This window comes from Ascidiella aspersa, chromosome 2 (assembly GCF_963924565.1).
Source record: "Ascidiella aspersa chromosome 2, kaAscAspe10.2, whole genome shotgun sequence".
NCBI classification, from domain to species: Eukaryota; Metazoa; Chordata; class Ascidiacea; order Phlebobranchia; family Ascidiidae; genus Ascidiella; species Ascidiella aspersa.
Window position 1 is genome coordinate 17,512,389 of NC_139448.1, and position 25,031 is coordinate 17,537,419.

Sequence of the window (25,031 nt, forward strand, 5' to 3'; positions counted from 1 at the left end):
TGCATTTTTGACAAGACCGTTAATTCAGGTTCGGTTACGGTTGAAAACGGTTAATTCAGGTTACGGTTCGATTAAAATTGGCCCTAAACCGGTTCGTAAAACTCCCTGCTTATTTTAACCGGTTTCGTAAAACTCCCTGCTTTTTACGCTAAAAACCGTGTCTTCGCAAAGCATTCTTTCGCAATCTGAGAGTAGGTTTAATATATTTTTTTAATATGGAAACGTTTTAGTGTGCATTTGTCATCTAGCAAAGTGTAATTTGGTCGGTTGTTTGGTCAGTCGGTCACATATTAGTCATGAAGAGGTCACTTGATTTAACATGACACCGTGCACGCTCGTGTCTTTCCTCCGTACCGGTATATTAATTTTTTTATTTAATGACGGCATTTTCTGACGTCAGCTCTAAAAATTCAGAGCTGACCATGTTTAATGCGAACCTAATTATTCTTAGGAGTCATTAAAATAGTTTAGGAGCCTGTGCCCTGTGACATATTTGCAACGAAAACGGGGAGCGAGGGGAATCCAATTTAAAGACAGATGGTAGTTTTAGAAAAAGTTTTTGAGATGTGTTTTCCTGCTAACACAGCTGTTAAACTAAACGTCATGTCCTCTAGGCTGTTGCATGAATCTTGGTGAACCGTGACATTTGCTTTTACCGAAATAAAAAACACAGGTTCGCATTTTGCAATTAATGTGTTAAGTGTTTTTTGTTTATTCTAGGAGTTATGCTCCATAATGATGGTTAGCTATACTTAAAGTTGTAAAAGAATAAACACTTTTTGAGATAGGACTGTTTAAAGTGGCTATATACGTTAGGCTTATTTTTCCGTAGTTGTAATTTGCAGCATTTTGGCAGGTCAGCTTTTGTATATTTTTAACCAAGCCCCAATGTGTATGTTTTCCTTCAGGCAGTGATACAGTAATGGGATATTACATTAATAAAGTAACCCTTTTGTATTTACATATCATTAAAGTTAAAAATGGCAACACGACACACAAACGGAAATGTGTTTTGTTGTATGCAGTGCAGATAGCAGATGTAAACAATTACAAATTCGTTATTGGAAGGTCTAAATTGCGCACCTAACAATTCCATCAGTTACCTGAGGATATAATTAGAATAACACACATTCTTTTTTGTATTTGTTTTTTACAAAAACATTTTTACTTATTTAGTGATTTGAACATTATTTTTTTTTTATTTTGTATATGTTTCAATATGTTGGGTAACACATATGAAAAATTGTGGGCTTGTCTCTTTCTTGTACATAACTTTTATTGGTCAAATGTTACATACCAGGTTGGAAAGTGGCCTGCAAGTAAATTTATCAAACTCTGAGCCATGGGCTTATCTGTGCATTTAATTGAGAATCGCTGTAAGATTTATTTAGCGTACGTAAACCTTAGTCAGCAAACATGCAAAACTTCTGGTACGCTTAAGGTTTTCAGGAATAATTGGTTTACAGTCATGAAAATAAATATAGAAATTATGTTATTAAAGCTTAACAAGTTTTAGCATTACTTTTTTTATTACAGCAATACAATTTTAGTTTGCTTAAACATCTTCCCCTTAATATTGAACATAATTTTTTAACAATCATAATGGAGACTTTAAATCTATTTTTTTTAAAAAGTTGGACCAATTTATAAAAACAAAATTATGGCCCGACGGAATCCAGACTCTCCCGGTCCAAGTCGCAATGGTGCAGAAGATAATCGACAACGGGGTTTAGATGATGAAATTTTGCGCAACTTAGATGTTCCAATGGATTTGGTTGATGTTGTAAGACAAAATTTGAAAGTTGACTTTTATAAAAGAAAGTATAAATATGAATTGTGGATAGCTTTTATGTTTTTCATAGTATATATATATTCTGCCAATATTTTTGCCTTTGAAATTTTCGGTCCTTTTTGCTTGCAAATATGTTTATTAAAAAGTGATAAATAGAAATGATTGTCATCAATTTACTATCCTACACTTTCAACTAATGCAGGAAAAACTACTTTTGCAGCCAAACCGCAATGCAGCCTATCACCCAGTTGCAATCATTAGAAACCAAGGAGGAGCACAGCCGCGCGCACATGGGAGTTTGCGCAGAATTTGCATCAGGGGAATACAACGAATGAGAAATCGCGGAAGACCAAATCAGGTTATTTGGAATTGCAAATCAAAATAGAAATAGATTTTATATTTGCAATGTCCAACTGGGTTTTGAATACAATTAAAACAATGATTTTTCATATTTAGCCAAGATTTTTCGACTCTCCATCCAGTGACCATGAAGTCAACAACATAGATATGATACAAGTTATGTCAAGTCCAGATGGTCTGTCCAGTGACTCCTTTCTTGGAGAGGATCATGATTTGTCAGATGGAATGAGTAGCATCTCAGACTTGGAAGAAAGGCTTCCTCCACATCCGGAACTTGGAGAATCTTCACAAGGTCCGAGGGTCCTCAATGTTAGAGCAGGAAGGGTATCTAGAGGAAATAAGAGGTACATTTTGCAATTCTCACTAGTGAAAAATCAGTTAGTAGTAGCAGAATTGCAACAAAAGAAGTAAGAAAAATCAAGAATTAATGAATTGTATTAGCAAGGATCCCGAGTACGAAGTACTAATGTTACTCCCTGGTACGAAGTACTAATGTTACCGTTACCGGGTTACTTCCGTCCTGCTGTTTAAAATAATTTTGTGGTTTGTGACATCATAATATATTTAGTCCTGCTCGACAAGCTATGGCAATAAGAAATAGCTATTTCAACAGCGTTAATTAGTTAGCCTAGGCTAGCGTAATAAATATTTGTTGTTTTCTTGTTGCTTTTTCATTGTTTTTAATTATATGCCTACTGTTGTTTTTTATGCGGCTCCTTGCAAACCTTAGGTTTGACATGCGGCTCTGGCACTAAAAAGGTTGAGAATCACTGCTATAGATGATTGAATATGCTAAATGTTTAAATGTCATGTGACATGCTTTTGTAGGACCAGACCCGGAAGCAGCTCCAGTGATTCTTCAGCTGAACAATCCTTTGTCTATAGAAAGCAAGTCTCCAATCATATACAGAGCAATACCCAGAGGGCCACCTTAATTGACAAGCTGCAGAAGCTAAGAAATGTAATCAGTTCAAAATATTGATTTTAACAACCTACATGTTTTTGATTTAGTGAATCAACCAAAAATTTATAAAATCTATTGATAGTGCTGCCTTCCTGCTGTATGTTTAGTACTTAATTTCATGTTTTTCACAATATATAAGATTTTTTTGTGTGTGGTAAAACTCAATTTATATAATTTGTACAAATAACACATAAAATTACAAACACTATGTGTAATTAAAATCAGGTTTGTATATTGTCATGTGTGAAAGTAATTGTTTATGTGTAGCAGGGTTGAAACAAAATAAAAATTGCATGGACAAATTGGTTAAAAAAAAGTTTAAAAATAGGAATTTGTTTTTGGTTTTTGAGGAAAAGATATATAATAATTTTACGGTAAAAATATCTTTATAAATGTCCGTCAAAATTTACGGATATTATATCGGTAGTAGTTAAATATTAGCTAATATTATCCGTAACCGGTGTGTGTTATGTCTGCTATAGACTGAACTCATATATTTAAAAAAAAATATTTGTGTAATTTTTACAATTGCTTTTGTTTCACAGACCACAGAGTTCACTGATGTCATACTGGTTGTAGACGATTATGAAATACCCTGTCATAAGGTGGTATTAGCTGCTTGCAGTCCTTACTTCCATGGCCTCCTAAGCTCAAAGTAAGCTGTTTAATGGATGTTTTATAGCGCATTAGTCAGCACTTTTCCGTCTGGTGGTTTGGTTTAATATTTTTGCGTCTAGAGTTGCTCGGATTGTTTTTTGTATTAGTTCACTGAGGTTGGTGTAAGTAATGCTACACAAGTCAGAACCCGTTATACATTAAAATAATTTTAATTGCAAGAATGAGGGAAGAAAGAGAGGGCAAGGTTACCATCCAAGGTCACAAGCCAGAAATTCTAGAAATGCTCGTTCGCCATGCCTATGCTGAACCTATTAAAGTCACCACCGACAACGCACAGGTAAAACATACTTCTAAAAAGGTTTTCTCTTGAACTATTAATGTTGTCGGAAAAACTCGAGACTTTTGCCTTTAGGACAGTAATGCGACTTTTTAAACCACTATTTGCTAGTTTTTTTTTAAACTGACCTCAGCATTTATTTGTATTGACAGCCTAATTATTTTTGTCGGGATAATAGCAAATAGTTGACAACAATAAGCCTACAAAAAATGTCGGTCCTGGTAATTTGCCTATGATAGAGAAACGTTGCTGAACTAGAGTGTTTTGCAGGATGTGGTTGAGGCGGCCGACTACTTTCAGATGGATACTCTCAAAGACCACTGCGAGCGCTTTCTGATGCGTCAGGTGGCGGAAGCCAACTGTCTTGGTCTTATGCAGTTCGCCGCTCTGCATTCGTTGGGTGAGCCTACTAGTATTGCTTTCCGTAATTCGTTTAGTGCTTTGAACATAACTAGGTTGTCGAAAAGTAAGACCACTTGTAACAAAATGCGAGATGTGAACGCCGCTACATATGATTACCTGAAAAAATTGTGAAGTTTTTATTGAATGGTTACTGTGCTGCCCTTTTAGCCCGCTGCCATAATTGGAGAAAAATAATCATATATAAACAATATAAAATAAGCATATATAATATTTCAAGTGGATTTCTACTACTGACTCACTATATTTTTTTTAAATTACGTCACGTAATTTCTTACAACAGGACGTTCCTGATTAAAATTTTATAATAATGTGACTAATAAGTAGATATGCACAAATTGCTTCTTAAACTAGAAACAGCTTGTAAGTTAAGTTAAAAATAGCCCACGCTTTGTAACACTAAATAGTATTCTAACTTAAATGCAGAAACATTACATAAACGATTCCTTAATGTTCATTTAGCTATAGTTATTACGTCATTTGGTATCGGATCGGATGGCCAAATGTTAGTTTCGAAATAAAATATATAATATCGAAAATCCTTAGTCCTGTTGGACTTACCATAATCATTCTTATCTAACAGTAGATCTTGGATAAGCTTATACTTATTTCAATGATGTATGGTAATGTATAGAACTGCCTTTCTTAACCTGGGGTAAATTTACCCCTGGGGGTAAATTTCCTCGTTTTAGGGGGTAAATTAGCTATCAATCAAAATATCCATTTTATGCTGACGGGATCTTAAACTTGTGCCAGCAGTAGGTATTGGTAGCCTACTTTCCTAGTTCAGATTAACAAACATTTATTCGAGTAATAGCTTATTGATTATTTATGTTATGCTTCGCTAAATGATAGTTTTTACGGTTATTGGCAAGATCGTTCGTTATCTGTTTGAATTTATCAGCTTCTTCGGTCGTCACGGCATAGATTTAGGCAACGTGTCTGCGAGCAGACAGTGTGTTTTTAGTTTATTTTTTGTGCAGTTTAGGCCAAGAAAGTTTAGTGACAGTGAGTCTAAAGTGCTTTATTAATTAGTAGCGATAACGGTAAGGTTTAGTTCACCTTTTGAAATTTCAGTGCTGGTTATTCATGTGATTGCCTATTTTTTTGTCACTGGGTACGGTTTAACTGCCCACTTAGTTTATTCTTGATCTTTTTAGCCCATTGATCAAGGCGTTTTAGTGTTAAAAAATCTCATTTACTGATTAAAATGTTCTGTCAAAGAAACCAAAAATGTAGTCTTAAAAATGTGGCATGTCCTAAAAGAAGAGAAAGTACCAGAACATTGTTTGAATTTTGGATTCACGTATTTTATTGAGAATGGTCTTCAAGTTCCTCAGTTTATTTTGTGCATGGAAACATTTTCAAACAGTATATAGGCTACCACGAAACCTGCTCCTTTAAAACAACACCTAGCAAAGCTCATCCAAGTATAATGATCATAAACGCGTCCCTTTTTGAGTCAAAACTGTCCAGACTTAAAATACAAAAACTAGACCAATCTGGAATGTTTTGACAACAATTCGGGAACACACCATAAGATCTAAAAAGCAACAATACCTAAAGCAGAGAAATCTATAAAACCATAGTATCCAAATTAATGCAGCCAAGTACGCAGTTTAAGTCCTAAATTGACCAAAAGAAGGCCTAAATGGCCAAAATAACGCCCGAACCTGTGGGTTGAGAGTATCGGATGATCGGGGGCCATCGGTCTGGCATCGGCCTTTTTGGTGATATGTTTGGGCGCCCTAGTCTGACCAGCGCCGTCGGGGCGCCGCTATTTTGGCACCGGATTTTGGTCCTGTTTAGGGTTATTTATTGGTGGGTAATGGGTGGGGTTAGAAAACGGGTTAGTGTTGAAATTATTAGGGAAGTTAGTGATGTACTTAGGGGTGGAGTTTGGGGTTAGTCAAAGTGTTGTTTAGGCCTGATTCTGAAATTTTAGGATCTTATTCCGACGGATTTAGGACTTATTCCGATTTAGACGGTAGTGATACCATTAGATATTTGTCCTATTTGGCCTTATTCCGAATTATTGTGTTTTATTCTGACGTTGGTGTTGTTCTTATCTCGGTCTTAAGCTGGAGTCCAACAACTATAGTTGCCAAAAAGCAATGGCAGCCGTTGTATTGACTATACCTAATGTAATTTGTTACTTTCGTTTGGTTAAAAGGTGAGCACCATTTTATATATTGGGGCTATATCTGATATTCATCTGTGTTAAAAGGGTAAAATATACAAAAAAGGTTAAGAACTCCTGGTATAGAATAAACTTAGTGATATTATGTTTATAGGAACTTAGTGATATTATGTTAATTGCAATTAAGAGATTAGCTAAAGACAACGTTGGTTTCGAACCCGCAAATCTAGCATTTAAAACTCATTAACTGACATTTTGCTAAATCACATCCTGCCATACCGCTTTTAAAACAAGCGTTTATTTCCCGTTTTCCATCACCCGTAAAAATCGGCCAAAAAAAAGATATTTAGTTTGTACCCACGCCGCGTCTCGTTTTTCATCGCTAATCCTATGTTTATGTGACAGTTTTTTTTAATATTATATATATATTTTTTAAGATATGTGTTTGTAAAATCAACCGCTTTATGAAAGTCTGTCACAAAACACTTTGGGAAGTACTAAGCTATAAATGTTTTGTAATGTAGATTGCAGGAATAGCAGCGTTCCTATACAAACGTGAACAACATCACGTTTAGTCATTGCATTGTGCGACTGTGTACGGATGTAATGCTACATATGGTGCACGACCACGCAAAATTAATAGCTGTGTTTACTACACTCTAGCTGGCAAGTAGATCCATTTTTCCGTTAGGTGGCAATTGGGAGCAAGTGATATTCCTGCAATTTCGCTAAAGGAAAATCCATTATGTTGTCAAGTATTTTTTGTGTCTAAAATAGACAGAGCAACGCAGACGCAGAGACACAGCGATTTAATTTAACTGCAGCGTTGCACGTCTTGGTTATTCTCTACTATACAGGAAACATATTTGACATTTTCCCAGTAAAAACATTACTGAATCTCTTGATAAAACAGATGAAATAAATACAAGAAGATTTTGCTTGCCAGGTTTTATTTGGACTTCCGAGTCACACAGCCTGCTTTATAAATTGAAATACTAAAAAACAATTGGGAAATATTATTGCTCGTAATGAAGAAAACCTAGCTAAAATGTTGGCCGTTTATGAGTGTAGTTTGAAATCTTAAGCTTTTATGTATTTATTTCTAAGTACTATTATTCCATTTAATTTTCTTAGTTTCTACTAAAATTTCACGATTAAATGTTTTGCGAGTATAGGTCATACTTGCAGTAAAAATCTGTCGTCGCATTAACTTGTATCTCGTTAATACGAGCTGCTTTCATCTTAACGTTTTTGGCAAAGTTGCGTACGATTTTTCAATGTATTGTACTGCTTCAGATCGACTGTTTCGAAAGGCGAAGCACTTCGCAGTACGCAACTTCGGCAAGGTGTCTCAGCAAGACGAGTTCCTGCGGCTACCACTGGTGACTCTTTCCCGCTACCTCTCCGACCATTCCCTGGTGGTTCAACGGGAAGAACACGTCTACGAGGCGGCGATGCGATGGCTGCAGGTGAGTCTTGGCTCTATTTTCTTTCCCCTGACTCGAAGTACGCCCAGTTTTCATTGGATCGGACTCTCGCTGTTTGATGATTGGCAGCGGGTGCTTAAGCGAAACGGATCAGACGATTTTACCATAGCAAGCCTTAATAAGCGCCTGGAATTACTCGGAATTAACTTCACAAGTCATAAATACCTTCAAAATCGCATTGTAACTTACATCAACTTTGCCTTTGTAACTTGAGATTGTTTTTATTTTATTTGGAGAGTATTTTATTTCCAGTCCTCACCAAAGCAAAAATATTACGTTCAATACATCAGTGGTTCCCGACCGCGAAACTTTTTTGATGTTCAATCTTGCCAAAAGATAGTTGAGAATTTAAATTGTTTAGAATTTTTATTTTTGTTCTATCCCAATTGTTTCTCTATACCAGCGGTTCCCAAACTTTTCTAAAAATTTTGCCTGGCGGATCCGTTGCAATTATTTTGATATTTCGCGGCCCTATAAATTTCAAGGGTCAGTTGACCCATATTTCTTGTAATACACTAGTGCAGTCACGATTCTTTCTAATGTAACAACCTTCTAACTCAGGGTGGTCCACGATTGACAGCATCGCGGGCCACAATATTTCTTGCATATTCTTTGCGGGCCACATAAAGTAGGCTAAATGCGTACCGGGAGCGGATCAACGTTTTTCGTTTGGTCGAGGCATGAAATGTTTAAAGATAACGTCACAAAGTAGCATCGAAAGACAGATACGCTCCAAAAACTTGCTTCTGTCGTCGAACTTGTGCGCAAATAAAATCGAATGTTATGAGACTGGGAAAACTGGTGTGCGTGAAGCGCGAAAAATTTGCGTATTTTACAAAAATTTTAATTAGAAGACTGCATTTTATAAGCGTAGAATGTTCGCGTAAAAGAGATGTTGTATACTCCCCAATCGCTAAATTACAAAGACGTTATACCAAAAAGGTTTAATTAACCAGATCAACTTGGCTGAAATTGCAACTGGGTTTGGATTTGGACCACAATGTTTTAACTAATGCGAACGATTCGCTGATAGCAGGTAGTACAGCATAATAGATGCTTTATGATGTCACAAGAGACATCATAAAACACGCTATAATGATCGAATAATGAAGCATAACTATAAAGATAAAAAAGATGACAGATAATGTTTAAAACATAGACTAATGTTTAAAAACTTAAGACTAATTCTCCTTGCGGACCCTCTGAAACCGCTGTACGGACCCCATTTGGTCCGCGGACCCCAGTTTGGGAACCGCTGCTCTTTACGATCAGAGTGCAATAGATACAAGAAACATTTTTCCCTGCGTTGTGCACGGTCGATGAGAGTTGTTTAAATTTTGTTATCACGACATTATTTTTTTCAGTAAACCACCATACAAAAATGCTAGTAAAGGTAAGCGTACAAGTTTGAGAATCACTGGCCTAGCTTTGAAGGCCAAAGTTGCGCTCGTTCTAAATATGCAAAGTCTAACCCATTATGTGGGCAAACCCAACCAATTGGAAATGTTTGCTCAGTTTGCGTTTTTTCCTTAGTTCGAAGACTCCAGGAGGCTGAGCGCAGCTGCTGTCCTCCGCTCAGTCCGACTCTTTTTCATGAGTTCGCGCTTTCTCTTCGAGGTTGTTGCCAAGCACCCGCTTCTGCAGGTCAGTCGTGATCGACGATTTTCAAGGGTTTGTTGGCCAAAGCACCATTTTTTTCAATGTCAACCGCGACAATCGATAACTGCCGGCTATTTGGCACATGTGACTGTACACTTCGCATCTGTTGCACGTAATTGCGGCCTATTAGTATTGTGTATCTCGATTTTTCATTGTTTAGTTATTTGGCTCCAAATAGTTTGCCGGGTGGGTACTAATAACACTTGTGCTTGCGCAGTGTAAAAACCGACAAACATATTTTTAATACGATTGCATTTTTTAAAACAGTCGTTTTCAAAATGCAATTTATAAGCAAAAACAGCCAAAATAAAACGTTGCACCGTGCTAAGCATGAAACTAAAAGTAACAAGTAAATGTAAACTTTTAGCACTTCTTTAGATTAATTCCTATTAGAAATATTTCTTTATTATTTATTAAAAGCCGCATTACCCGTTACAGTTCCCTACTTATGCCCTGTTATTGTGATAACCGCTGGTCGACCATAAAGCTCACGTTCCTTATTTATGAGCTGTAAAAATCCACGCCACGTAACTTTAACTCATCCTTCCGCAAAGCGCAGCGTATGTGGAGCGATTGATATTTTCCGTTGATGCTATCCTAGGTCGTTTCTCCCTGGTTAACTGTTCGAAAAAGCTACTGTAAGTTTTTATATCACAACGGTATTTTCTCTTGTCCTTCTTCAGTCATAAAGTAGTTGCCCTTTGTAAGTGATGTGTTTTTATCAACTCTTTTTTTCATCAAGACTGCTTAGGCAGTTCACTTCCATACAAAATTTTTAGGTGTTTTGGTTTGCAAGCACATACCGTATATGGCATTTTACCCGTTTAAATGCGTTGATAACGTAAAATATCGGTTTTGTTGTGTTTTGTTAACCCGCAATGGCATCGGACTGAATTCCTAACTAGTTTTTCCGCGATTCATAAATGCTACAACGTCAAGCTTTCGAAAACGATAAAATCAATTTTATTCCAGTCGAAATTAACCAACTCGTTATTACCTGTCATGCAAATCAAAACGATCGTTGTATGCTGGGCTTCTTTTTGATCAAAGATATGTTGCATCAGGACAACGAGGAAGTGCAAGAAATCATATCGGAAGCATGTAAGCATCACGCGCTTGGCGACAACCAGTGGAGACAGTCGCGATTACCACACACCAGGCCCCGTGCCTCCTCTGGTAAGCAACCGAAAACACAGTGTATGTTTTGTAGCCGATATAGACGACCGCGGGTTGGTTGGCTGTGGAGACGTTGTGGTTGTGCTGATGACTAGAATATCTTCCTAATCCAATTCAAAATATATTTTTACTCGTCTTCCAAGTGTTTAAGTTCAGGGTTGGGATTATGCAATCGCCCGCTCGCCAATGCGAGTGGCTGGCGAGCCTATATTTTTGCTTAGGAACAGCCCTGAAGTTAAAACTAATTAAAATACCTCATCTAGGTAAAACTTACCCGTTAAAGGTCGCCTCGTAAATAACTGGCTATATGATGCTACAAACGCTACGCTTAAAACAGGTTAAACTTATATTCGCCAAGCATCGTATTAAGATATATTAAAGCGGAGCGGTAAAGGACGTACTGTGTCTGTGTTGTTATTAAGTTAAAAATCTGTATTTTGTGGAGTGCTGCGCGTTGTCGTATAGTTCTGTAACGCAACGCCAAGCGGCGTGTTGTAGCGTCGTAACGAGATGCCAAGGCGTCGTATTTCGCCATTCTCGATGTCGCCAAGCGAGCAGCAGTAGAAGCACTCTGCGTTTGTTCCCCCTCCTTCCTTCCTCCGAACGGGAACGATTGATTGGTGCAAACTGCCCCTTACAGCCGGCCAGGCGTCCCGCAACTGACTGTTTCGCCGTCCAGCGAGGGTTGGTCTGATTTCGTTCCTGTCCAAAACTGCCCTCTCCTGTCGCCTAGCTTTCTATAATAATTGAAACCGAGGTCGAGTTTCCACAAAAAACTTAAGCAAATGACCCGCCGCTTACTTTCCGCGTAAGTTCGCCCCGCCTGGTAATGTGAGGAAAGCTAGTGTTCCCTGCGGCTCGTGATTGGGCGCCGAGTGGCAACTTTACCCGAAATTGTGTTACGCCACAGCGGTGTGCATTGCCCCTGAAGCGGCAAGTAATTTGCAGCAATAAGTCCTAAATTTATGGATCCGCTGTCAAGAGGTTGTGCCGCTACCGCAACTGCAAATCTAGACAAGTTATGTTTGCGTTATTTTTTGCCCATGTGCTATTAAAAACGTTGATGGAGTGTATTTGTCCTTCTTTAAACCCGCCTTATGCCATAATCACATAGTACTACTACAACATCTTATGTAACCTCACAAATACAACAGGTCAAACGTTTGCAGCAACGAATGCTTACTGTGAATATCCTTTTACATATTCTGTACTTTATGCCACTAAGTCCATTTTCGCAATACCACAATACTTCAACTCTTCGACGAAAGCTCCTTTAACTAAACAATAAAAAGCAATCATATATGTTTTTTCGACATTTAACGTATGGTGCGATCGGTTGTGTTTAATCGATTGCTGCGTAACAACATCATACCCATATTACATCGTAAGTGACATCAGTTACCTATTTATGTTTCGCGTTCCTACTAGTTGTGTCTTCTTTGTCAGGAATCAGCGAGGTTTTGGTGGTGGTGGGGGGCATTTGCAACAACCGTCGCCTCCTCTACACTGAGTGTTATCACCCGATTAAGCGCGAGTGGTTGACGTTGGCCGACATTTCGACGCCCCACGCATCTATGCACAGCTACAGGTGCCACTGCTTATTGATAATTTTTTCATGAATATACATTATACATTTACAGTTGACCCTACAAGTTTTGAGAACACACGGTGAAAATAAAGAGGTCTTTTAGTTGGATATATAGGTCTTCCGATTTTAAGTATGGCCATAGCCAAAAGCCAGAACGTTTGATTTTAATCATTTTTGTGTGTTGCAATGGCTAAATTTAATAATAACAATACACTTGAATCAACTGTTTAAAGGGCTTGGCTTGACTCAAGTTACATGGTTAAATGACTATGAAAAAAACACCGTTTAAATCCAGCAGTTTTTTCCATTGCAATAGTCTGAAATTTAATTTAGAAGTACAGTGAATGTATTTTTAACTATTTGTATTTCTTCTTTACACCGACAGTCCTTAGATTGTCATAAACGCCTTGATTTGGACTTAACCACTTTGTGTAAATGTTTTGTGTTGAACACTGCTTTAATTGGGTGACATATTAGAAATCGTTATTTCAATATAAGATTCTAAATACCGAAACTACGCCTCTACGGTCCAATTTGCCATTGTTTATAAAAACTTTGATTTTGATGAGCGTGACATTCAATAAAACACTAAAAATGTAAACCACCCGTCAGTGCAAATGCCATATGTCAGACTAAGACCGCTTATAAGCCCACTGAAGTGTGCAAACCAAAGCAGCACGTTGTACTAAGTATTTTAGCATCGTAAATCCTCGGAGGCGTGTGATCTGGTCAATTGTGTCTGATCGTATACTGACAATTTTCCCACCATTAATTGTCTAGATTTCTGAAAAAAGTCCACAGCCGCGTTTTTCTATGGGGGCGCCAGGCGTGTGCGGAAATTAGGATCGATTGTATGAAAAAGAAGCGCCTTCCCCGTATGCATCGTTTGCTCTTTACGTTTCAATAAATGGCAGTATCGTGTATCGGGTTTTTCTTTTAAAATTGCCATGATCCACCCGTTTCTCCACGAAAAGAGTCGCGCGTGTTCCAATAACTTCTTACTGACGGTTATCCTTAGGAATAGATGCTTTATTGTTCTCGTTATTGTGGCCTATAGTATGGTTTTTGGTATGCATGTCAGTGTTTAACGTCACAAGAGCAAACAGCAGAAAATAGTACTATTCAAGTAAAATTACAAATTCATCTCTTTCTTAGAAATGTTAAATTGATATCCCATTTTTGTTTTTGACTTAAACAGCATTATGTGGTATTCCAAGTCTATGTTGTTTTCTTGCCCGAAACTTATGCAAAATATTAGTAAATGGGAAAATTTGGTATTATGATATTCAACTCACGTGATATATATTGACTTACGTATGGTAAAGCAAAGAAAAAAATGCTTTAAAACGTATTTGAAGTTACTTGAAAACTCGCGTGTCAGAACTCACTTCTTGACCTTATAAACCTAATTTTCTTTCGCAGCGTTTGTTCGCACAAGAACGACGTGTACATCACCGGTGGCCACAGCAACTCGGGCATGACGGTCGATTCGGTGTCGGTTTACCTCTCTAACATTAACCAGTGGAGCTTCCTCACCAGCATGAACCACCCCCGCGAACGTCACGGCTCCGCGTCGGTAGATGGCGCTGTTTACGTGGCTGGTAAGCGTGACAAAGCTTAGACTTTTGTGCAAATCAGTTGTCGGCTAATCCTTGCAACTACTTACAAGGGCCAAAATTTCATTTCATTACCCCTGCGCAATTTTTTTTTACATTCATTAAACAATAAGTTAGACGGAGCACATTATGTTCGTTTAACAACTTTGGGGCATAAAGTTGTTTATATGAGTACTAATATGAATGTTGGGTGTAATTTTTGTACCCGTATTTTTTTAGAATCAGGTTGGATAACAATTGCGTAGGATCCAACAATTCCTAGTGACACCACATACATTGGCTACGATCATGCAAAATTTTATTTTAATTGATACATTTCCGAGGATCTGATAATTTTCACATTGCTGGGCTGTATAGCACTGTCGTAATTACTTTCTGTTAACGGTGTCGGTTGCGGCAACCTATGACAAGTTTGCTACTCAACATTCTACGCGCACGTTTCCCAATTCCATAAGGTTGTGGCCGCTGGCTCTTTCGGGTTAGGAATTGTTTCAAAGTAGCCGACAAACTGGTCAAACAACGTTTCGCTTAGTGGACTTTTCGATCGATTATATACTGCGGCCAACCGTTTTCGATAGAAAGTCGGAAACCGCTAACCGCGCTTCTCCAGCATAAAGCAGCATAATGCTGCCTTTACCCTGCTGCCAGTGACACGCTTGGAATCGGGAAAGTCCGCAAAATATTAATCAATCATAAGCCGTTTGACATGCCAGCCACTTCTCTAGTCCTCGATGCTACCGCGCCCCGTTCTTCGACACCTTATTGGCTGGTGCGCACTTACACTTTCTACAGGGCCATTTTCAGAATCGCCTTTCGTAAAATTTCTATAACAACTCCTCAAAGCAATTTTGAAGAAATCGCCTTCAAAATTGGCGGTCGAAAAAAGCTGATGGTGAAAAAACATGCGCGAAACAAATTGAGAAAGCACAACCTGGGCTCTTGGGAGTGCTAGAAGTTCAAAGCATAGATCAACATTCGTAGAAATTATAAACTAAGTTAAACCGTCGACGGCTACTTGGTGCTGTGACTAAATTTAAGGGCACATACCTTGCCTGGTCGTTTCACGGAAGCCGGTTTAGTTTTCATTGTCTTTCTCGCGTCGTGACGCCGCAGCGCGCTTGCCAAATATTGACGCGTCCCAGCGCAGACGCGACCTCGGTGTCAGGGTATTCTGTGGGCTCTGTCACCAGATTAAAGAGGTTGTAAACTGACTGGCGACCGTCGAGTTTTTGCAACCATTGGAGGTGCCCATACTGGTAGTTGCGGTCAAACTGGTTTGTTTCACTTTATTTTTATGTTTTGGAATGAAGAGTAGAATCTTCGCGGTGACAATCGAACAGTTATGCACGCTCGTTCTAAAGTACACAGTTCCCGGGTATTGTCGAGCGTCATTTTTTAGCGTCATAATGTACATTAATATATTATATTAAAAAAATGATATACTCGCATTTTTTGTTTATGTTTACAATACAGTAATTATTGGTCATTTTTCCGAATCATACTGATATTAGGCTGAATCAACATCAAGTTGTAAGTTAAAACTATACTTCTAAAAACTGCCATCACCAATATCTAGAACAAAGAAAAACAAGCAACCATGAAACCCATCAACAGCTTGTTAGTTGCTTGTAAAATAGTTTGAAAAAATAGATTTTCTACGTCGACCACTTGGTGAACTACAAATGTTACCTAGTTTCAAATATGATACGTCAACGGGTCTAGGTTAGTGGTATACACGTCAATACATTGAAAATCGATATTTATCACACAAAATTAGTCACATGTGCTTTGAGCGACCAGGCATTACAGCGAATCCCCAACTTTAACTGCGAATGACCTATTATTTAAGGTTGTATTGGGTATACATAACCAACTTGTGAGGTAGGCACTCATTCCGGTGGTACGTAACGATCCGGTAACTCAATAAGTTGGCATTTGATCATGAAAAACGATCCAATGGGACGATAACGTAGACTCAACGTAGGAAGTGATTTATTCCGTTAATCATAATCTGATTATAAAAAGCCATAGTAGCAACATTTTAATGGCCGTGATTCACACTAAAAACTGTAGAGCAGTGACGTACTTTATATCTTTCATATATTGTGTATAATGTAACTAAACATTTTTTTTTGTTGAAAATGCTTTTAATTAAGCAAACTCGCTGCAAAGAGTTACAATTTTTTAAGATAGGTGCTTTATATCCACTGATCAATTATTTTAAGATAACATCTCAAGTATAGTAATTTTGGCAATTCTCATTCACATGTTGTTTTACCTTTATTTGGATACATTATGTTTTTTTTTCAATGGTAAATAAATCATTTAATAGCTTATATTTTTAGATATGAAATTTGGCGGTTATACCTAAGAGGTATGAAAGAAAGTTTAGAAATTTTTAATTGGAATCTAAAAATATTATACTTCCAGGTTTATCGCGTTGTGCATCTCCAATTATATGTTTCGAATAGGTCGTAGAATTTTTTGAAATCTAATGCGTTGGATTAGGATACGAAGAGAGTCAAAACTAACCAACAAGATCCAGGGCTGTATTGCAAATCCTATAAAAATAGGGTTAAAAGTTTTCTCGCTCAGCGTCCCCAGGTTTACAAACTGACTTTGTTATCGGGTAACAGCCGAGTCATCCCAACATATTTCCTATATTGCCCTTATGTGCGTCCCCACTCGCAACTTTTCCGATTTCCAACTCCACCGGTGACGTCACAATGGCGGTGACAACTTCCAGGACGCACAAGAATATGAGACGCGTGGCGTATGCAAAGCGCGGTGTTGTCTTTCGCAACGACGACATCCTTCCGCCAGCGCGATTAAAAAACAAGGCCTACATACTGTTTCGCGGGGTTAAATAGTTTGCGGGTGAATTTTAATGGCGTCTGGCATACTTACAAACAGCGCATCGAGGCACGCTCGATTATTTTTACCAGACGCGGATCCGCCTAAAAAAATTTTATATTTAGTAATTTGGCTTAAAATTAGGGTTATTTTTTGTTACACAATAAAAAATAAAACCATGACAGTTAGGTTTTAGGACACAGGCATTGAAGTTTAAACGTGATATTCGCTAAAACTGCCTAAATCCTTAAAAAAATGCCAAAGGAATTGGAAAAGTTACAACGCTTTACGAGAAAGGGTTTGTAAACCAATGACATTGGCACTAAAAAAGAAAAAAATGCGTTTTTAAAATCACATGTATGTGTTTTAAAAACTAAAATAAAACTTGTAAACCAAGTTATTTTCCTTTCAGGCGGCCTCATGGCCTCCCCGAAGAATCGACGGAAGCCTGGGGTGCTGGATAACGTGGAACGCTACCGACCCGCCTTCAACCGATGGGAGAAGGTTAAACCACTTCCCAAGCGATGCTACTCACCTGGTCAGTAAATGCCACGACGCTGTAGTTCAAATGTGACACGAGCCTGTCGAAATTTGTTGGTGATGGTTTATTATTTTATTATGTTGTGTCTTGTAGGGCAGTGCTCTTCAACCTTTTTTGGTTTGGTGAACCCTTAAAGTTGTTGTGACGAACTCATGCACCCTGTTTACTTAAAAGATAAACTGAGGTAAAAAGCAGTATAAAAAATCATTATGCACATCAATGTCATTATGTCAATTAAACCGAGCGGTTCTGCCGAAGTTTTCCACACTGTCGGTGAGAGTTCGACTATGGCTGCATGCTGCTTGGAAGTACTATTGCATGTCATAAAACAGCATTCAAACAAACTTGATAAAATAGCAAAGAGACTATTTAATGACTGTTTTGTCAATAAAAAGGCGATGTATTAATGGTTCAATAAAAATTGGGGTGTACACCGGTCGAAGAGCACTTTTGTAGGGTATTTGGCACAATCCTGGCTTTGTTTAACACAGAAATTTATATTACACAACACACGACTGAGGCCTTAATTTAGGAAATCAACATAAACATTTTCTAATCTCGGTGGATGTAAGCAGAAAGCCTTTTCCTACAAAATGTTGACCACCGTATTGCGTATGTTGCGTTGCAGGCGTGTTGTCGTACAAGGAGCGCCTCTATGTTGTCGGTGGAGTGAGCATGACGGAAGAAGCCAGCACCTCCAGCAAGATCATTCTCGACTGCATCCAGTGCTACGACCCACTTACTGACAGGTCCTAAAAACAACAGACATTTTAAAATGTGTGCTCCCTAAACGCTCCTAAAGCGTGGTGCTTGTTTTCAAATATGTCCCTGGCCTTTGTTGGTTATCAGCTAAATTTAGATGCAGTGTATACATCAGGAGTCGGCAACCTTTTTCTATTCGCGGGCCAAAACCAAACTCAGAAAGGTCTCTTCGGGTCGCACAAAATGTTGGCTAAGAATTGTTTCATTAAAATGTTAAAACAACCGTGAATCAGGCAGGTCTCGGATCTTTTTTTGCACTTAAGACGTGTTTAATTTCATTTAAGGAGGCAGTAAATGTTGGCGCAAAGCGCGAAAAAAACGTCCGTTTGGTTTAAAATTCGAGTCCACACGTCGTAATTCATACTACTAATGAAAAGTGTAATAAAACTACTTTTGGGAAACGCAATCCGACTCGCGGGCCGTAGGTTGCCGACCCCTGGTATACATTATACAACTTTTTGTTATTAAAAAGTGGGTTTAATAATGGTAAGGCTAATTGTTGTTGTGTAGCTGGAGCCAGTTGCCCCTGGGGCGTCCCCTTGCCCGTTTGTCGTGCGCCCTCTACCGAGACCACTTCTACATGATCTCGAACAATGCGAGCTCCATCTTTCGCTACGATCCCGCCTCCTGCACATTGGAGGAGTGGAGGGAACTGCACGAGGTCAACCTTGAGTTCGCAGGTAAAAACTATACATATTTTTATTGTAACATCAACTTTCCTAAACTCGGACAAGCAGTTACGTCGCTTTCACACATTGTCTTACATCTATATAAATTGGACTTCTTCTTTCTTTCAATAAACAAATGTCAAAACTAAAATAAAAACACAATTCCAAACTAAGTTGTACATTACTTTGGACATAAAGGGACGCGGGAAGCGTTTTACGTCGCTTTCACACACAGTCTTACATCGGTATAAGTTGTATTTCTCTGACTTTAATTCGATATATAAACGTGAAAACTAATAAAACACAATCCCCACTTTCTTCAAAGTTTAAAAGTTGTATATACCGTATTTATTTTTAATATTTTGTACCCATTTTTCAAAAGCGATACCTTATTTTTAATGAAAAACGTGTCGTCTTAAAAACAAGGCTCACTTATATAGTTTAACCTTCGTTGGTTATTTACCTTTGATAAGGTATATATTGCTTTATGTTAGTTTGACACAAAATTGCGTTTTTACCAAAATTTGTTGTCTGAATTTGATGACAAAAAGGCTATTATACTTGGTGATTTGACCTACGAAAAACCTATATGTAATCATCATGTATGTGAAAAGCAATTTTAAATTCCTGTGATTATTCCATCTGACTTTTAGGAGACGTAGTGCTGTAACTATGCGACATGCGTTAATAGATGTGTGAGCGTATGTCCACAGGACTTATAACAAGGGAAGTACGACGTTAGATGATGGACGTGGTCGCTTGTGTCGCTGGCATTGCGTTGTCGTTATGTTGTGCGTAACTGATGCATTAGGAGCCCGTTTAACTTACTCGAGAGTTGTTCAATATGCACAAATGTATAATTGCTGGCATTTTTAATGCTAGACTTTCGTTGTCGCTAAGAGCCTTTTTAAAGAGAGATCGAAATTTATTTATCGAAGTATGGAAAAACAACCATAGTTGCTAACTTACAAGCGTAGGCTATACCTGAAGAAACTGTTTCTGCCCCTTACAGCACCATAAAAAATCTGATTGTTATTACAACGTGTCGACAAAAGGATGTAGGAAATTCTACTTTATCTTTTAATTCTTAGATTAAGAAAAGTTACCACAGGCCGAACCAAACTTTTTTCCGGTCTGTAAATTGTACCCTTTTATTTTCTAAATATTTTTACGTTTATACCATACCTTATAACTATTCAGCTTGAGCATTTCGTAATAGCAAGTGCGTAGTTTTCGGTGCGACATGGTTGATACCATAATTTTTATAAATAATTCAAACAAGGTGCGTTTAAAATGCTTCGGAAATAGTCGCCCTACGGTGTCGGTGTACTTCAGTGGCGTGGATGGCACGGAGTGCAATCTAACCCAAATTCTTAACATTGTTTACATTTCACTTTCCCTGGCTTCAACCGGAAGCATTTCATGCCCCATTGTCCCACCAAAGACTTTATTATAACAACAGCGCCCACTTGTCCACCCGTTTTTCGTATTGTAACTGCGATAAATGAGGTTTTTTAGGGGAATGAAGACCCTACAAATAAAATTAATCACTTTTTAGGCCTAGCCGCGTTCAACGGCAAGCTAGTGATCAGCGGGGGCCAGAAGGGCAGCACCACTCTAAACCACATGCTCGTGATCGATTTCGAGACTGGTAATGTGGAGGAAGAAATTAAGATGAAGCGCTCTCGCTGCATGCACGGCTGTGTTCCTATCGACAAGTTTGGCTGAACCGCCGGAACAAACCAACCGGTTTCCAGTGTATTTCCATCCATTTGCAACCTACGCCGCCGCTCTTACAGAAGCCGCGTGAGTTTTTCGCCCCGGTTGCCGTTTAACTGTGCCCACATTTGCCAGTTTCCATACGATGAAATTTCGAGCTGCGTGCTTCCCTTTGGTGTGTTCCGTAATCTAGTTCCCTTTCCCGCCATGCGTTTTTTCAAAAGAAAAAATAAATAGATCGCCCCTTTTTTTCAAATAAATGGTCGGAAATGTTTGCAGAAGTCCTTGTAGGTAAGGGCTTTCATGTTAGTTCATTTGGCTTGTACAAGTGGCAAATGGATTTTTTTAATAAATGATAAATTTTTGACAATAGTAAGAAAAAGCTATTTAATTCCATAACAACTTCACAAGTGGCAATTTTAAACTGTCCTACTGGCAATATCTACAATCCGCATGATACGCATCGAGTTATCACGCTTTGTTCCATCCCTTGACCTTGTTTGAAGGTCCGATAAGAATCGAGCTTAACATAGAAATGGCATCTGTTAATAGTTTGTAATTTGTGCCAAAACGTTTTGGGAAATGTTCAAATGGTTTAAAAAACATACGAATTTAAAGCTTAATCACAAACGTGTTGCGCCTTTCAACTGCCACTACGTATGTCTATGGAATGCTTTTCTCTGTCTTATATTTCTTTATCTGACCGTTAATTATATTCTAAATGCAGTACATTTTTGTTTAAAGAAGGTAAAATTTGTCGTTTGTTTGAATTAAGTAAGCCCTTCTAGTGAAACATATTTCCCTTTTGAATGATTAAATACTGTAAATTTGTTCTCTTTTCTTTTTGTCGAATATGTTATTATTCTTTTTGTTTCAATCTCTAAATTTGTTATTGATACTATAAAAAATGACTTTATTTTATTTGCAAGTTGCAAACTGCAGTTAGTAACGAAAATAAATATATGTGGTATTGACGTTTTTGTAACGATGGTGTTTTAATTCTTCTTATTGATGTGTTATCTCTTGCAGAATAAGTGAAGCGCTAGTTTAGCCTGTAATTCTAAATGTGGGAATAAAGTTGTTGTAGGAAAATTTTCAAGGAATTAATTATAGAAAGAAAGACGATGTATTAATTTGAATTAGGCCTAGTATTTTGGTTGTGACTCAACGAAAACACGCAAAAAATACCTAATTAGCAAAGCAGAATTATCTATCAACACCAATGACATAATAAAACCAAATAGGAGTTGTGTCTTCCATGGAAATAGATATAAATGGCCGTCGCCGTTCTGTCATCGCCATTCCGGCTCCCCTGTCTGCCATTGTTTTGGATTAGAAATCGGGTATGGTGTATGAAGTTAGGCCACTGGTTGATAAATCGTTTCCGACAGTGTATGTCCTATTCTGGCGGGTTTATGTATTATTCCGATTATAGATTTAAGTCATATTTTGCTATTATTCCGAAGATTGTTTTATTATGACGACGATGTATTTATTCTAATTTCGCGCCTATTGCTGGAGGTCGTTCTAATCAACTTAACGATTCTTAAGTGTGCAGACGTCGACCACAGTGTAATTCAGGTCGATACGCAGTACAACAACAATATTGCAGGGTTCACTTTCTGCAAAACCAAGGTAGAGCTAAACAAAGCTGTAATAATATTGCTACATCACAAAGAAAAATACATACTTGACAAGAGGGTCCCTGCATAAACATGCGTTTAATGGTGAACTATTTTAGGTGCCCAAACGACTTGATTTAGCTGCAATAGTGGTAAGTTTTTTTGAGGTGTAATTGCAAGACTTCAGAGCACGCGGTCTATTTTTACAAGCCTCAACAAACAGCCGAGTTGGTTGTGGTCCTCAAATAATATTTATCCACGAACAGACAGACACTACTTTTTTGTACTGTGACTTATTCTTCTTGGCGACAATAAAGCTGGAGCATGATAACAGATCAGAGCTGAACTATTTAGACGTGTTTCTTAATCAGGTGAATGGTTGGCCCCAGGGTGAATAAAATTTTTGCAGGGGTGAATAAGGGTGAACGAAAGTTCAGGAGCATCCTATAGTTACTACTAAGCAATGTTCTGAAGTAAATCGACTACTGAACTGTTGTTTTTTGTGATTTTTGCAATTATAATGGTGAAGTTGGTTTGCAGTAAGTGTATAAGTAAAAAAATTTGGTGACTGTGTTCTGTGCTTTTGTACGTTTTATCTTTGGACTAGAGAAATCGTAGATTTGCAATGGTAAAACTTAGCTTGAGTTGATCTTAAAAAAAAAAATCGAAAAACAATCTAAGTCATTTTGTGCTGCTATATATAGACGAGATAGTTTTATCATATCATGGGAAGGGTGAATGAAATCTGGAGATAGATGCTAGGGGCGAACAAAACTGAAATGTTTAAGAAACACTGATTTAGACCACCGAAATATAGTTGTATTCAATCACCATTGATTATCCAAAAAGTTATTGACAATGCATGGCTGCCACAAGAACATTTTAATGTATATGAGCACAGCAGCATATGTTCTTATTTCAGCAGCAGGTTGTGCACCTTTTCAGTGGAATTAAACAATATGTGCAATTATGCCAATGGTACTATTAATCTCCCTCTTCAACATAGTTACACAAAACACGATGCAAAGTCACAATACTTATAATGTCGAGTGTGATACAATAGTGAAATATGAACGGTGACGTGTGCTAAAGCGAGGGGCACCACTAAATATAACGGCACTGAACTAGTGGAAGTGCATAGAACAACGTTTCTTAACCGGTGCGCCGCGAGGAATTAAAAAAATGTTACAAAGGATCTGCATTATTTTTAGATTAGCGACTGAAAGTGGATTCCAGCAATAAGACCAAAATTAGAATACCGGTAACAACAACGTCGGAATAAAACACAGTTAGGAATAAGATCGAAACAGGACCAATAGCTAAAAGTCGGAATAAGATCTAAATGGCCAAAATATAAGAGAAAGACGTTTTACATAATCTCAAAGTCCCTCCCCCAACTTAACCATTTTCTTCCCCAAAAAATCAACTCTTAAAAATCCTTTAAAATTCTACCCATATCCATTACCTACCTAAGCCCTATCAAGGGCAAACAGTCTGGTGTCAAAACAGCGCCGTTAAAAACATGGCGCTTATTCGTCGACACTGGAACGGCCGATGCCACGGCTCATAATCGTCCCTCACCCATTCCCTGCGAATTTGGATGTTATTTGGATTATAGGTCACTTAGATCTTATACCGAAAATTCATTGGGCTTTATGATTTTGTTGGTCTTATTAATATGGTATGATTTAACCCTAATTTTTTTCAAAAATTGGAATATTTAAATAACATATTTCAATACTTGAATAGTTTAACATTGAAACGCAGAATGAAAATGAAAACATTCCTTCATCCACAAATAAAATTTACCATTTAAACACAGTTCGGAATAAGACCAAAATAGGACTAATGCCTAATAGTCGTAATACAGTTTAAATAGAAATAAGACCTAAATTCGTCGGAATAAGACCTAAATGACCAGAATAACTAAGGCCTTAACAACCTTTTACCTAACCCCATCCCGAGCTTTATCACTAACTGCCCCAATAATTTCAACCCTAACCCAAATTCTAATTCTATCCATTACCCGGGCCTAACCCTAAACAGAGACAAACAACGGATGGTGCCGAAAGTGTCCAACTGTCCAACTGTCCACCAACCGTCTCATACCCTTTCCTATTTTATTCTTTTCATTCTCTTTTGGCTTATCTCATAGAGCTTACCGTACTTAATAGATAATAAAATTACTAGGCCTATGAAATAAAAACTTAAAAGTAATCGAAGCGATATAACAAGGTGCACCGGCACATTTACAAGGGTTTACAAGTGCGGCCTGGGGTAAAAAAGGATAATAAACACTGGCATAGAAGTTATACTATGTTACATATTCATTTCGGGAGCCTTAGAATAGTCTCCATTTGCCCTGATTGTAAGTATAACTTTGCTGTCAGCGATCAATAGGTGGCAAAATGTAAAGTTGTTTTACAAGCCTGTGATTTTCTACTGATGGGGTAGGCTAGTGTATGTACTTCTTGAGAACTAAATGTATAAAACTTTAACTGACTTTGTTTTACATCCGCGACAGCTATAGACATTCAGGCTGTTGTGTGGCATGCCAAATCAAGCAACGATGAAGTCCTGCTGGTGTCGGTATTCTTCGACTGACAAGCCCCAACCGTACCAGCTGACAACGCGCTGTGTTTGCCCTGACAAAGCGCAAAAACAAACACGCGGTGACGCAGCGCGATGGCCTTACATTCGCTTGGCTAT

At 38.0% G+C, this 25,031-nt stretch overlaps 1 protein-coding gene across 1 annotated transcript; it reads left to right on the plus strand.

Annotated features, from left to right (window-relative positions):
- Window positions 1-1,567: 1,567 nt before the first annotated feature.
- LOC146164104 (kelch-like protein 24) lies at window positions 1,568-21,601 on the plus strand. The gene is made up of 16 exons (XM_083382081.1): window positions 1,568-1,783; window positions 2,013-2,150; window positions 2,249-2,496; window positions 2,981-3,113; window positions 3,662-3,771; window positions 3,954-4,071; window positions 4,342-4,471; window positions 7,928-8,100; window positions 9,652-9,762; window positions 10,842-10,953; window positions 12,400-12,541; window positions 13,964-14,142; window positions 17,423-17,548; window positions 18,180-18,300; window positions 18,824-18,993; window positions 20,540-21,601. Exons 1-16 carry the CDS (start codon window positions 1,661-1,663, stop codon window positions 20,707-20,709), a joined length of 2,304 nt encoding a protein of 767 aa, XP_083238207.1. The 5' UTR covers window positions 1,568-1,660; the 3' UTR covers window positions 20,710-21,601.
- The last annotated feature ends 3,430 nt before the right edge of the window (window positions 21,602-25,031 follow it).

Bases quoted from the DNA above. Each gene is read 5' to 3' on its own strand.
- LOC146164104 (XM_083382081.1), top strand. From the start codon at position 1,661: ATGGCCCGACGGAATCCAGACTCTCCCGGTCCAAGTCGCAATGGTGCA. The intron at 9,763-10,841 runs GTCAGTCGTGAT...ATGTTGCATCAG, and splicing joins CCAAGCACCCGCTTCTGCAG to GACAACGAGGAAGTGCAAGA. The intron at 17,549-18,179 runs GTCAGTAAATGC...GTTGCGTTGCAG, and splicing joins CAAGCGATGCTACTCACCTG to GCGTGTTGTCGTACAAGGAG.